At 24.3% G+C, this 16,193-nt stretch overlaps 1 protein-coding gene across 2 annotated transcripts in view; it reads left to right on the top strand.

Annotated features, from left to right (window-relative positions):
- Positions 1–23: 23 nt before the first annotated feature.
- The window catches only part of LOC111630343 (serine/threonine-protein kinase 3-like), a 49,584-nt gene continuing 33,414 nt past the window's right edge, over positions 24–16,193 (top strand). Inside the window, exons 1-2 of one of the 2 annotated variants that reach the window (XM_023374434.1) lie at positions 24–248; positions 14,810–14,890. In XM_023374434.1, the coding sequence (XP_023230202.1) occupies positions 199–248; positions 14,810–14,890 (131 nt within the window). In that variant the 5' untranslated portion in view covers positions 24–198. Of the gene's footprint in view, positions 249–13,174; positions 13,376–14,809; positions 14,891–16,193 lie in introns of those variants that run through there. The other variant, XM_023374435.1, reaches the window with a different exon arrangement.

Raw genomic sequence — 16,193 nt, 5'->3', positions numbered from 1 at the left:
TTATTTACCATAAAGTTAAATTTCGTTTCTATTTCCGTCCGCCAGGTTTCGTGGCGTCGCCCCCAATCGGGAGATATTGGATGCACACGTGCGATGGAGAGTCGATGAGAAGAAACAAAAAAAAAGATAACCATTGGTTTATTTGGTTTTCAATTTTAGTTATTTAGTAATGTAAATCCCGTTGAAGATGTTAAGTTAATGATTTTTGATTCTTTTTTTATTTCGTCGGAAATCATGTCCTCTAAAAGGTAAGTCTCGTTAGGGTTAACTATGTTGTTAGGATTTCCTGTTTTGTTTCGTTTCGTCATTTTATTTATTATTTAAACGTCGATTTGAATAAAAGCAATCGAATATTTTGTTATTTTTTAATAATATTCGTGTATTATTTAAGTATAAACAGAAGAGAGGCAAAAAAAAAATCTTTTAAAGTTTTGTTTTGATTGATTGTGACGTAATAAAATAAAATGACGTCAGCAAACACCTGATATTTTTTGAATTTTCTTGTGTATTTCAATACAAGTAAAGGACAATGTTATATGATTAATTCTCCACTAGAATTTGATATTAAGGATGAATTTTAATGTGACTCTTGAAAATATTTTCTGCATTCATTCATACACTGATAAAAATAACATCTGTCAACTTTATATAGATATAGCTGATAAGCGTTTATGGCTTTCTTTTTATTATAAACTAATTACCATTATCTATATGTAAAGGAAGAGAATTTAAAACTAGATAGAAACAACAAACAGGCTAATATATCTTTTATAAATTTGTAATTTTAGATTGACATTCCTCTATATTGCTTCTTTAAATGCTTAAATTAATTAATTAAACTGAATATTATTCAAGGCTACTTTAAAATATTTGAAACTGTAAAGTGATTTTTGGTTTAGAGGAGAAATAAATTTCACAGTTTCCTATTGTGGAATTGTGAATGTTATGTAGATAGAAAGATTAGAAATTTTTAAAATATCGAGAACAAATATAATGGATGTTGTTATTGAAAGCGGACTTGATTTATTTTCATATTAAACAAATCATAAATGTAAAGCGAAAGTAATAAATAATGCTTTGATATCTGTTTTATTGCTGTATTATATATAATACTGTTTTATTTATTTTGAATTCACCTCTTTAAACTTTTAGTTGTTTTTTTTTTAATTTATATCATTTTATTAAGAATTTTATATTTATATATTGCTAGAAGATTTATCAACTGATTTTATATTGATTGATATTAGTTGATATTTTTATATTATTAAATATTCATTTTGTCAGTTGTACAAATTATTCAAGTACTTTATAGAAGAAATAATAGCTATTGAATAGCTCAAAAATCAACATTGTGCAGTTTATTGAGTGTTAAGCTGTGTTATCTTTAAAAGAAAATTAACTTCATTTTAGATAAACAATAATACAGTTTAGAAACTAATGTTATTTAAGCTAGTAATGATAATGATATTGAAATATTTGTTTGCCATAAATAATATAAGATATAATATAATTATATTATGTTGTCCTTTCCAATATGATTTATTTTTTGAAATACATTAACTGCATTGATATTTTATAAGAGAGCTCTTTCCATAAACTTCTAAGCATTTCAGACTCCTGATCTGTGGATGATTTTCACTCCTTAATTTATAGTTTTTTAGTATTTATTGTTTTAATATATATTAGAGTATACATTATTAATTACAGCTGTCCCTTGATAATCCGATAGGTATGGGACCAAAGGGGTGTCAGATTACCAAAAGTGTCCGGATTACCGAAAGTGATTACATATTTGGCATTGTTTTGCTAGCAGTAGCCTACAATATTCCCTACTCCAACTGTTCGAACAGAACTGCTCACGGAAAACACACGAAATGTGTGTCATCATTTAAGAATTGGGTAGGGAGATTCATGTCACAACATGCTTCTGTGCAAGAAGACATGTAACGGGGACGCATACCTTGACGGGAGGTGCGTCGGACTACTGAGCATGTCAGATTACAAAATGTCGGACTATCAAGGGACAGCTGTATTTACCAATTAAATTTATTTTGTATAGTCAGAATATTTTAAAATTTAAAATAGTGTCTTAATTTGTAATGTAATTGTCATTATATATAGATTACAGATACGTTAACAAGGTATTTTAGTTATGTTTGTATATTATGATAAAAATTATTTACTTAAATTTTAAAGATTATACAAACACACTTTATCATATATAATGTTAGATGAATCTTACAAGACTTTAAATTTAACAGATCTTACAATTATTTTCAGTTTATATACATAAAGAAATGAAAAGAAAAAGTAAAATAAATATAAATATGTATACTTTTTTTTTTACTTTTTTATTTTAGCTAAAACAATTAAAAATATTTTTCTAGTATAATTTAAATGTGTGTTTATAAAATTATTAATAATTCCTATCATATGTTAGCATAAATTTTTTTTAAAGTAAAATTATCATTACTTGTTATACAGTAATTTCAGGATGAGAATTGCAGTTAGTTTTTGAATGATGAATAAGATGATTGTTTTCATTCTAAATATAGTAAAAGTGATTAAAAATGGTTTGATTTATTCAGTGAATAAAGTCTGGTTAGTCTAGCAATGAATATAATCAAAGTTTCTGTATATAACAAGTTATAAATATAAAACATTAAATTGATAGGAGAGTTCTGTGTTAAATATATATATATAGAAGCTTACAAATATGATTTTTCAGTAAACAGGGTGGGCCAAAACTCACTTTTTAAAAGGAAAAAAATTATTTCATTTTTAAATGGTAATTATTTCATAAGTTTCTTTTTAACATTATAGTGTACACATCTTGGAGATTTTTTTGGCCTAAACATGAAAGATAACATCTTTTAAATGACCCTGTGTTTTCCTCTTCATAAAGACAAGCTCTTAGTGAAGTGACTTTTGGCCCACCCTGTATATTTTCGAATTTAAAATATATATTAACATTGTTATTTAAAGAAGGTGTATTTATTTGTAGATACTTTACTCTAATATAATTTAACTTTTCAAGCTAAAGCTATTATAGGAAAAATTCAGTTTTAACAATGTCATAATTAAAAATTTAATGGCTGTTTATTTGGCTTGTTTCTGTTAATATTTCAGCTTTTATTATATTCAAATCATTAAAAGAGAGGTGATAGTAAAATTTATATTTTAGTAATAACTACAGTAGAGCCTCGATTATCCGACCCCCGATTAACCGCCACCTCGGTTAACCGACCGTCCTAGTCGGCAAATTTCAAATGTCCGCTACTGATGTGGCGCTACAATATTTGGCTATGTCTTGGCTACTTTAATATTATTTTTACGTGTTTTAGCTGGCAACACTCATTCGACCATGAAAGGGAGCCAGTATTTAAACGAGGCTTAATTTTCTAATTTTTAACGATACAATAGCGACGATTATTATTTTAAAAAATTTTTGTTAGGCTTAACATCGATGAAAATTCAATGCGAAGTAGGTTAATAGCGATATACTAATTACATGGGTAATAATATACTACACTAATAATGGATTTTTTCATACTTTTCGGTTATCCGACTTTTCAATTATCCGACCAACCCCAGTCCCCAATTGGGTCGGATAATCGAGGCTCTACTGTATATACAATTAATTATATTGAAGAAAGATTAAATAAACATTTTTGAAATTATTATTAAGGATAAGTGTATTGTCTAAATTCTATATTTGTTCTTTATCTTAACTATTTTATCTTTAGATATCACAATTTTGAAGAGAGCATCAAGATCAATTAAACTAATTTAACATGACATTAACAAAATATTTATAAAATTATATATAAAACTTATGTTTTTTCTTATTTGATTAAAACTTGAAGCGAACGATTTTTCTGAAAGGAAAAAGATAAAAATATATCTTATTAAAATAACAGTCATTTAAAATATTTTTATCAAATAAGATCAATATTTAAATAACTCGGATACTAAGTTACATCAATATTTTACATAATTTTTTTTTATTAGATTTTTCAAATGGTCTTGAAAATTTCCAGAAATATTTGAATTCATTAGTTGAGAACATACTAATCTTTTTAAACAAACTGATTTCTTTGTGATATTTTACATGTGTATGAAAAGAAAAAAAATCACAAAATTTGAATAGAAGTTTAGATGAATAGATGTTTACATTGATTGGAAATGTATGTTGAGATGGAAAAAAAGAATGCTTTAAAGAAAAATAAATTGTAGATGTTGACATGTTTTCATTAGGATTGTAAGATTTTATTGAACACAAAACAAAAAAATAAAACTGAATGTTTAGAAAAGAACAATGCAAAAGACATACTCCTATCTACTATTTTTTGTTTTGATATAGAATTTAATAATTATTTCTTTTATATTAATTTTTAGTAAGAAAAAATTTGAATTACTAAAAAAAAAGTAGGAAAAAATAAATATTCAAAACATGGAAATGATATATTGATCAAATTCAAAATTATTGATGATTGTTAGTTCATTTGAACTCAACACATATCTTAAAGCTAATGATTCAAATCTATCATCTAAATAATACAGAAATGACAGCTTATAATAAGAATAAACTTTTTATTTTTTGACAAATAGAAAAATTATTAATACAGTTATTTATTTTATTAAATATATTATACTTGAATTGTTATTAAAATTTATGTTAAAATGATTTTATATTGGAAATGAGTAAAACATGGTACCGTATTTAAATAAATGGAATTTGAAATTGCTTGTTTAAGGATGCCAAAATTAAGAATTTATTTGAGATATTTTTGACTTACCTAATTAAAGTGGATTTTGGGGAAATTTAAGTAGTAACTCCACAGGTGTAAAATCTTTAGCAGAAAACAGAAACAGAAATTGCCAGCCATTTCACATTCTATCTAGTTTCAGGTTTTTATATTCTGTCATAGAATTCCACATATAGAAATGAAGACCCACTCTAGTGTGCTAAAAAGTAATTAAAATGTTAAAATGTAATATAAATGATATATATACATACACAATTGCTTATCTTTATTTACAGCAGTCTTTATGTTCAATCACTTTGTTGGAAATGACTAGAAAAACTTAAACATTGTTTTTGGATACTGTACACAGCTGTTTTGGTGAATATGAAAGATTAGAAGTAATAAACATTTAATTTACAGAATGTATTTGAGTGACCAACAATTTTATTTTGAATGTATGAGAATGACTCCAGAGCTTTTAACCAAATACTTGAAAAATTTATTTAAAATAATATAAAAATATACTTTAATAAGTTTTTATACTTGTTGATTATTCTTGATCATTGTAAATATTTTTCTTGTCTTTCCATATCTGAGACAACTTCCTCAAAATTTTTCATAGATATCTGTCTTGCTTATTCAATGCAAAATCCAAATAAATAGAGGACAAAATAGCACATCAATAGCTAATGGATGTTGAAATTAAGATTGTAGAAATGATGTATAGCTAGATTCAAGAACAAATACACACCATTAAAATGTTTTACAAATCTTTTTCTGACAAGATAGCTTTGATAATTGTAATTCAAACTACTAATACAGCTAGCTATGCTTTCACATATTTTTTTCTTCTCTCTCGGTACTGTACTTTGTTTTTTCAGTTTCACACTGTAATATTAATAAATATAATAAATTATATTATAATATTATTTTGAATTTGATTGTTTTGAATAATTTATTCCACATAATATTTTTCAATGATGATTCTGCTGTAATAGACATCCAGATAATTTTTTTAAATATGGCATCCTTGGAATTTGAATCTAGTTTATTATACAAGTAATATTATTTCCTTATTAGTTTCACAAATGTCTTTAAATTGGTGTCATATTTTGTACACTATCTTCTGCTATTTTTAATTTCTCACTGCAAGTTGGAACTGATATAATTGCACAAGACCAAATGACATTCTATTTTGTTGTAAAACAAATGCTAAGCAGTGCTGAAAAATTAAACTTTTTTGAACTCTCTTTTCAGCCATGTTTTATTTGATGTAAACTGAAAAATTTTGCTGCTTTCAATTTCTTTGCTTTTGGCACTTTTTTTATGCCTGTGGAGCAACTACTTTAGTTGGGTGTGGTCAGCTTGAGCTGACCAAACAACAAGTTGAAAATGTTCCAAATAAATTTTTAATTTTTTTTCCTTAATAAGGAGTTTAAATTACCTTTGATTTTATATGCTGATAGGTCCATATATTCCAAAAATATTTATTATATATGTAATTATTTCCTGATTAAGATTAAAAATTACTTATGGAAAGAATAACAATTTAATAAAGAAATAAAATTAAACAGAATGAGCAAGAAACAGTATTATTAGAAAATGTTTTTAAAAAATAATATTACTCATTTTTATCTTACTGGCTGTTATATATATAACAGAGTTAGAGTATGATGACAGGTCAAAAAATGACACCCCCAAGATTTTTACATTTTGACTTGGAGGACCTTGAAATGTCAAGAAATGCAAAATATTTGGGGCTAATTTCTGTATTTATGGATGTTTGTGTGCGTTTGGCACAATTCTGTTAATTCTCTTTGAAGCTTAATAACTCCTGTGCTTTTTCTTGAATATTTCTGAAATTTTGCAGGGAGGTTTGTTTATTAGGAGCATTAATGTTATTAAAATTTTGACAATTAAAGGTTGGGGAGAGGGGAGATAAAGGGGGTCATGTGTATCTCAGTAGGGTCAGATTTAATGATGATTTTAATGATAACATTTACAACTTTTTATAAAACCCATCTCTACCCTCAAAATTAAGCTTTTTGCTATTTTATAATGGTTAAAAATATAAAAAGTTTTTAAAATAAAATATCATAACAGATGGCACTACCAAATGTTGCCAAGAAAGTTAAGCAACTCGTTGCTGGATTTTTATTATGTTGTTGATTCTACTATAAAGATGAACTGAAAGATTTTAAAAAAATTTGTATTAAATGAAATAGTTTCTCTTTCTTATATTTTATTGTTTTAATGCTATTTGACTGTACACTGAAATTAATAACAGAAGAAAAATCAAAATATATTGATAGTTTTACATTTAGATAATTGGTAATTCAATATTCTGATAATATAAGAAAATATGAAAATAATATCTGACACCTAAAATGTATTCTTATTTTATCATAAGTATATGATGATTTAAAATTTAATTTAATAAATTATTTGAAGATTATTTCCAAATGATAGAAAGTTTTTTTTATTTTAAATGGTATTTTGTTTTTTTTTATCTGTCTGCTTCATCAATAGAAATCTTTGATGTAACAATTATAGTTTTTTTTTTGTACTATATATTGTGGAAAGTAAAATAAGATATAAAAACTCTTACAAAAATAATTAATGTAATAATTAAAATGGTATATTCAAAATAAACAATGAATTCTATTTATAAAAGCTTAGATATTGAAAATGTCATATTGAAACTTTTCTTTTTAAGTTGACAAATGCCATTGGTTAATTAATGCATTATAAATTGAATCTGATGCAATGTAATGCAGAAGATATTGTGGAATAAAACATAAAATGAGTGACAAAAATGTTAATTTTAAAATATTCTGAAAATTATTAATCTTATTATATAGATGTGATAAATTGCAAATGTTTTCATTTATTCAGTGGTTGTTTTGCTTTTATTAGTTACAATTTAAAAATTTTGATACAAAATTTTTTTCATGAAAGTAATTTATATTTCCTTTTAATTTTAATATGTTGATATGACTAATTTGATAAATGGAATATTTTATTGTTTGAAAATTTTTATTACTTTCCCATGTTGTAATGTTTAAAATGAATTTACACTCAAAAATATTTGATAAATTTTGCTTACTTTCCCTAATACAGAGCTAAAGATTATAGCTTTATTTATGAAAGTGAACAAAAATCTGTTATTATATTAGCAATAAATTTTTTTACGTTTTTTTTTTAAATTATATAAAATTATAGTTAGTTAATAATGAAATAAAAATATGTTATAAATGAAATAATGGTTTCAAAGAGTTGAAGAATTAAATATATGGTAATTATTTAAGCTATAGACATATACTTTTTATAAAATTCTATGAACTTGTTGGTAACTGGTTACTTTTAAGTGGACAATCTATTAATATTATATCTTGTCCACATGTTTGATAATTTTGTCTTATTTGTTGATATTATAGTATACATGTTCAAATGCAAACATGTGTATGATATAATGGGGAAGGATTCAACATACACAGGTCAGACCACCATGAGACATTCCTGATAATTTGATCCAAATCCAGATCTCCGAGAGTGGCAAGCCGACACCTTAAACTCTCTGGCTATTTAGCCATTATAATCAGTATTTCTATACTCTTATGGCATCTAATTGGCCTCCCAAAGCAGCTAGAGTGCTTCAGAAAGTAAAATAAAAAAAAAAAAACTATTATGTTGTATAAGCAGTGACATAGGCTAGAAATAAAAGTTGTAGAGTACAGTCTATTTTACTAGGAGTATTAGCTTTTTTTTCATTTGATACGAGTTTTTTTTTTTTTTTCATCTTTTTTGTAGCCAGTTGAAACATTCGTATATCATTCAAATATTATTAATATTAAATGAGTTTATTTGAAATAATTATTATCTTCATAACTCCAATATTTTTTATTATGATTTATATTTTTAATATATCTAGGTTTAAAAGATTGAAATTTAGCAATAGTTAGCAGTTTTTTATGTTTAATCACCTGCTATAAAAAAATTAATTTATATATGATTTTAAAAATTTTTTGAAAGTTACTATGAATATTTGAAAAAAAAAATTTAAAAATAATTTAAATATAAAGTGGAGTGTTGATTAACTTAGTATCTAGGAAGACAACAGCTAAACAAAAAATGGTAGTCATGTTTTATTAGAATTGCTCTGATTTATTTTACACTTCATTTCAGAAAGCTTATATTTCTATTCACCATAATATTTTTAAAATATAATAAAAATAATTGTAGATCATTATTGCATCAAAAGCCAATTATTGGGAAGTTTACAAAGATTATTATTTCAACAAGCACTTCAATTATGTATATCAGAAACAATCTGTAGTCATGGATAATTTACTCTGTGGATAAGTTGTTACTGTACTGTGCAAATAAAAAGTTTTCCATTTAACATTTTATATCATTATTTAACTATTTGTATGAGAATATAAGTGTTTAAAAAATCATTACAAGCATAAAAAATATAATATAAAAGCTATATAAAAATAATAATTATAAAAAAGTAATTAATTTGATATGATTTTGATATTGCTTCCAGATAGCTGTGTTATAATAAATTATGTCAAAATGCTAATTGCTCATGCAATTATGATTTTCATTTGCTACATAAAAATAAATCATAATCAGACAGACAGATTTATAAAAGAAGTACTTTACAACAAGATAGATCATGCTACAAGAGTTACCATCTGTTAAAACCAATGCTGTTTTTATAAGAAAAAATTATTGTTAGTATGCATATTTGGCTGACTGAACACGTAGAATTTGTTTTACTGGGCAACTGCTGGTTCAGTGCACCAGCTGAAAAAAAGAGCCCTGGTTGAAAGACTAAGGATATGAAAACATATTCAAAATTATAGAAAAGATGCAAGTTATTTATGTCAGATATTAATGATCTGTTGAAATCTGCTTGGATACTAATCAACTACAGAATTAGTTAACATTAAGCTAATTTTATATTAACATTTTATAAATGGCCTTGAAGAGTAATGAGACTAGTATATTTTCATTTTAAAAAACTCCTGAAGCACATCAAGCAAATTATATGGATGATTCAACTATTTCATGTATAGTAATATAAAATCAAGATTAGAGATTGCTTTTGTGTGTTTTCTAAAATTAATAAAGTTAAGAGTTCTGTAGATGTGCAATTAATATTTTAAAGTACAGTACATATAATTTTTCATTTTTTATCAAAGTATCCTCTTACTATAAATTTAGAGTTTCATACATCTCATGATCTGAAATTACTTACCCTTTTGAATGAAAAAGTTTAGCACAATATTAAAAATATCAAGGAAAATTTGAAGTTTGGCAAAAAGAATTTTGTAGTTCATTAGGAGAAGAGATTAATCTTGAGAATAATCAGCAAGACTTAAGATTTGGCTCATTTCATATTTCTGAATGTTTTATTTGTATATGAAGTATAGAAAAAGATGCATAATTTCATTTTAAATTAAATCAATAGACTTGGAGAATAGTCATATGTCTATAGTATGATATAAAAATTAAGCTTTACTTATAAAGAAATCCAAAATTTATCACAAAAATGTTTTCAGATCAGGTGTCCCAGCATCCAAGTTTTAATCTTTCTAGTAGTTTCTTATAATATAAAATTATAATTTATTTGTATACATTTTTAAAGCACCTGAGCTTATCAAAATAGTTTTCATATATGATTTAGTTAATAAAATATAGTAGAATTAATTTATTGTAATCATTTTGTAACTTTTCTATACTGGCAACAACAATTGAATGATAACATTAAGCTGGATAAGTAAATAAGATTACAATTAGTGAAAATTCTGATTTTTTTTACTATCGTATTGAAAGAACATGTTAAAACAATTATAAAATATATAACTTTAAAGATTTATTATTATTCATTCTGCATATAATTGNTTAATTGTTTAATAATTTAAGTTTAAAAAAAAGAGCATAAATCACACTTTCAGTTAAATAAATTACAGTACAACCTACTTACAGTAATCAGTTGGGACTCATTTATATTGGTGATAATAATTGACTTGATAATATTAAGGATGTAAATAAGACTAATTAATGGAAATGTTTTGGTTTTATTGACTCTGACATTAAAAAAGACAAGTTAAAACAATTATAAAATATATAACTTTAAAGATTTATTATTATTCATTCTGCATATAATTGGAGTAAGAAATGCCAACAATTTAACTTCTGTACTGTGAGCAAATAACAATTAACATTTAAACTTTAAAGTACAAAACAAGACTAATGATAATTGCACATCATCAATTGCATATTGAAGTCAATGATATGAGAAAAATGTTAAAATGCTTATTTATCTGAAGATTATATAACTATATTTATCTGAAGATTGTCTATAACTATAACTGAATTCTGATTATAGGCAAAGTTTTTATAGTATATTTTAACATATATATTTGAGACATGATAATTCTGATAACATTACACAACTGATAACAATATCTGCAATAACAATAAACAGATTTTACTATGTTAAAATTTTATTTTTTTTAAATAATTTATATTTGTAGTAAATCTGTATTGATCTTCCAAATATAGTATAGTCTTGGGATTGCTGTGTCATGTTCCCTTATCCAAAGTAACAAGATCATTCAGGATGGTGTTAATGTTATTTGATTTCACTTTTTCATGTTTTAGGAGCATTCTGTAATTTATAACACACTTGGAAATGTTAAAATTTATTATCACATAATTTTACTGTACTTGCGTATTGGTTGCCATTCTTTTATAATCAATTTTATTGTTCTATCAAGTAATTGATAAATGTAATATATTTACCAGTCACATTACTTTTACTTCTTTCTAGAAATACAGTAGGAGACCTAGCTGAAAAGATATGAACATTCTTGCTCCAAAATTTCTGAATGCTCTCTAATGAGATGTACAGTACAATATAAAAAGAAATAAGTACAATACTGCCTTAAAGGTTGTGTGACTTCTGAAATCTGGTCACTAATCACTTCTTGCCTTGTGAGGACATACATATGATCTGTATTATTTGTTCATATATATTTTACGATATATACCGTTTTAATATGAAAATGCTTCTTGTACGTGTCCCATAAAACCTGTTCAAATTATGATTCTGTAAAGAAATCTTGACTATCCATTATTAAAAAACTGACCAATGGAAGGTTTCATCAAATCTCAACAAATATAGTATAGATTCCTGCTGTCATATGCCCTTAAGATTAAAGATAGACCTTTTATAAATTTTCCTTTAGAATATACTCCCTTATGCAAGCTGCTGCTCAAAAAAATGCCACCAACATGACTCTTATTTAAACAGACTGCTCTATTATCCAGTGCTATGTTAGTCAGAGTCCTGCAAATTAAAATATAGTGAGAAAATCAGGAGTATGGCAGATTGCTCTCTTAACCAAACTGCTCCTTTCTCCAATGCTCTGTTAAGTGGTGTTAACTGTACTAAAGTTCATTATTTGTTTTTGTAAAGAATTCATAATGAAGCTTGCACATCATAGAAGAGTGTACTAAATATGTATATATATATAAATATATGATGCATGTCTGTACAAATTTGTTGTAACTGAAAATACTTCAATAGAAAAAGTAAAAATCCTTTTTAATAAAATTATTTATTGAATTTTATTTAATTTATATACTGTATTAATAATATAAAAGCTGTCATCTATGTGTGTGTTTATGTGTGAATTCCTTATAACTCCAGCAATTTTTGTCCAATCCAAATCAAATTTTGGTATTATTTATTTTAAGTTCTGATAGAAAGTATAGGCTACTTATTTTGCAGAAACATTAGCTATAGAATAAATGTTTTATTGATTTCAGATTTGTGATTGCACTAATGTTAGTGATGTCAGTGACCTTATTTAGTTCATGCTTGACAATGGAATTTCCCTTAAGTTGTATTTTTAAATATTTTGACAAATGGCGTATTTTAATCTTACTTCATTAAATTTAAAATTCAAATTTTAAAAAAAGATACCTGTATTGTGTTACTTCTATAACAAATTTAAAAAAAATCTTTTCATAGTGACCACATGACATTCTATTATTTAATTGCAAGTAAAGATGTAACAAGCTATATCTCTTTTCAATTCTTCAATTTCTACTTTCTCATAAAAAGTATTCTGTCATACTTGATGGAAGTTTCTAGTTTTTATATGTATTCTACTCTACAAATAATTTGAAATTTTAAAATATTTTAATGTAAAAAATAAAAAATTACAGATAGAATAATAAATACAAAAATAATAATGATATGTAAAAGAAATATAATAAAAACAACATAATAACACAATGACTAACATTACTAACAACATTACTAATTACTTTAAAATTATTAAAATTACTAACAACATAATAACAAGGAAAGATTAAATATACTCCTCATTTTATGCACATATTATTTATCTTTATCTGATTTTATTTTAAAAGTTTAACAGATTTTTATCTCTACTTTTTTTTAAAAGAACAAGTCCTCATAACACTGGAATTAACTGATGTTTTAATGTGCCACAGACTATTATTGAGCTTCAAAGATTGTATTTTTATAGAATTTATTCTAAAATGCTTTTAAATTGTGTTAAATATAAATCTGTAAGTAAACAGTAAGTATATAATTATTGACTTATTATATTCTACTTTTTAGGGGTTTTTTTCAGGCAAAATTATTTCTTTTCAGTGACATTATTTTAAGAATTTTTAAAATAAATAAATGAAATGTAAAGTTGTCAATCATTATTGAATGAATGGAAGAATACTTTATTCTGTACTTATGATAACCAATCATAATTTTGCTAATCAGACAAAATTCATTTCGTAATACTATGAATCATTAATATCTATATTTTTAGATTTCTGTTTTGATTGATAATACAACTCGCAGCTTTTTAGCATTTTCTGCTTCAATCATCATTCTGATAAAACTTTACCTGGTTTACCTGTTTTATTCTTTATGATTTGTTGGATCACTCCATAATTAATTAGGAGTTTTGGATACCTACTATTTGAAATTGGTTGAAGATAATGGAGAAATTCTTTTCATGCTGCAGAAATAATTTTATAGCAAGAAATTGTATTGAAAAATAAAAATTATTTTAATGTTATTTATCAGTTTTTAAAATTTTTATTTTATTTATTTTTTAAAAGAAAGTTTAATTTTGCCTTGAATGAGTTTTTATTATATCTGCAAGTAATGAGAGAAGTTGGTAAAAATATATTTTTAAAAGCCAGCTTAAAATTGACTATTTATGTAATCTGTTTTGAATAATAATGCTTTTACAATTATTTTTATCATGCTTTAACATTTCCAAAAATTAATAAGATATAATTTATAAATTTTATTTATAACTTAAAAGATATTTACTATTTAAAATTTTTAAAGTATTAGTAATAATCAGCTATATACAGTATATATATTTTATATATTGTTAATTGATAATTTAAATGTAGAAACTTTAATGTTAGAAAAATTATTTAGGAAATTTTTAAGAAGCACTGTTTACAGGTCAGACCAGACACTTGATTTAGTCATCTTTTCTGAGAAGTTCTGTTGTTTACTTAATAGCTGCATTTAAACATTTTTACTGATACAACAGAAGTAATAATTTCCTGTAAATAAAATTAATTTAGCTAGTTTAAAATGTTTTTACATTGTTAATAGGTTCAATTAAAATATGTGTTAATATATATATAATTTTTCATTGCTTGGTATTTAAGTTGACACTAGTACAGTTTAGTTTAGTTTATTTTGTTTCATTTCTTTGAGAAGAGACGTGTTTATTTTAGAAAAAAAAATTACTAAAAGATTATTCACCCTTAAATAATTTGGCTTTGATATCTTGTGAAGTAATAATAATTGTACTTTGTACTTCAAATTATAGTAACTGATATTGGGTATAAATGTATGATATAAAAAAAATATATATATTTATAAATTATTTAATTCAATTGCATATTAAATAATTTTATTTGTAATATTTACTAAATGAAAAAAACATGTTGAGAATTGTGTAATAAATTATTTAAAATTTATTTTATAGTGAATTAAAAAAATTGAGTGAAGAGAGCTTAACAAGACAACCAGAAGAAGTTTTTGATGTAATTTGTAAACTTGGAGAAGGGTAAAATATTTCTATACAATTTAAAATAAATTTCCTTATAAAATGATTAGATTATATAAGAATTAATGACAGTTACATTTTTATAAAAAAAAAATTGTCATTATTTTATTATTAAAGTAAAAAAAATATATTATAAAGTCAATTTCACCATTGTTTCTTTTATTAGATAAGATAAAATAAGATGAAAAGTATATTTTAGTTCCTATTGGCACTTGACTCTAGTATTCTTGGTTTCATTGTGATTTAGTGTCATTGACTTCTTTGAATTTAAATTATTAGCAATTAAAGTCTTTTAATTTTATCTTTCAAATAATTTATATCTAAATACTTTTTAAATTATGTATTGAAGTTTTTAGATATAATTATAGGTTTCTTATAATATTTTTAATATTGTATAAAAATTTAAATGTGTCATAATTTTTATAAAGTAAAATTATTTAGTGATATAATTAAAAAAATACAATGAGTGTATTTCTGATTTTTATATTCAGTAAATTTTATATTTTCAGAGTTTGTGAGACATAAAATATTATTTATTGGTCTGACTGCACATTAATATTAACATTGTTTATTAAAAGTTGTAATAAACTTTTAATGGCAATATAGAATAGGAACAATTTTTTTTTTGTTTTGTTTAATAGCATTCCATCAAATAAAAAAATATCAAATGTTTATAAACTTTGAAATATACAGAACAAAATATAGACTATGGTATTTGTTTTTAGTTTTAGCATTTCTGAATCTGATTCTCACGTGACTTAAGCATATATGGTTTGCATAGGTGCCCACAGAAAATTTTCTGTGGGGCAAAGCTTGGAGACAAAAATAATTAAAACAATGAATTTGTATTTAATAATTTAATTTTTGTGGGTTTTCATAAGTAGATTATAGAATACAGTATTGCAACAGACAAATACAAAAAGACAGACAAAGCATCTCATGGTTGAGGGTGAATTACATATCTCAATTATTTTTATGATTATGATTTCAGAATTTTTTCTTGATTCCTTGGGATAAGTGTCCCATTTCCATTTACCCCCCCTCTGTGGACACCCATGACTGTGTGTAATTTTATGTAGTTATTCAAAGATGATAACATATCTCATTGGAAAAACATGGTTTATAATCCAAATTTAATGGAAATTTGACCTACAGACACAGCTTATAAAATATACATATTACACAACATAAAGTTAAATTTTCATATATAAATTTAAAAGATGTTTAATGTTTGAAATTAAAATATTTCTAGATAAAAATATATATGTAACTGGATATGGTATCAAAATAATATCAAATCTTC

The sequence above is a fragment of the Centruroides sculpturatus genome, unplaced genomic scaffold (assembly GCF_000671375.1).
Source record: "Centruroides sculpturatus isolate CEXI.00-Female unplaced genomic scaffold, Cexi_2.0 scaffold680, whole genome shotgun sequence".
Taxonomy (NCBI): Eukaryota; Metazoa; Arthropoda; class Arachnida; order Scorpiones; family Buthidae; genus Centruroides; species Centruroides sculpturatus.
The sequence above is the reverse complement of the archived record's forward strand: the minus strand, read 5'-3'. Positions and strand labels throughout refer to the sequence as shown.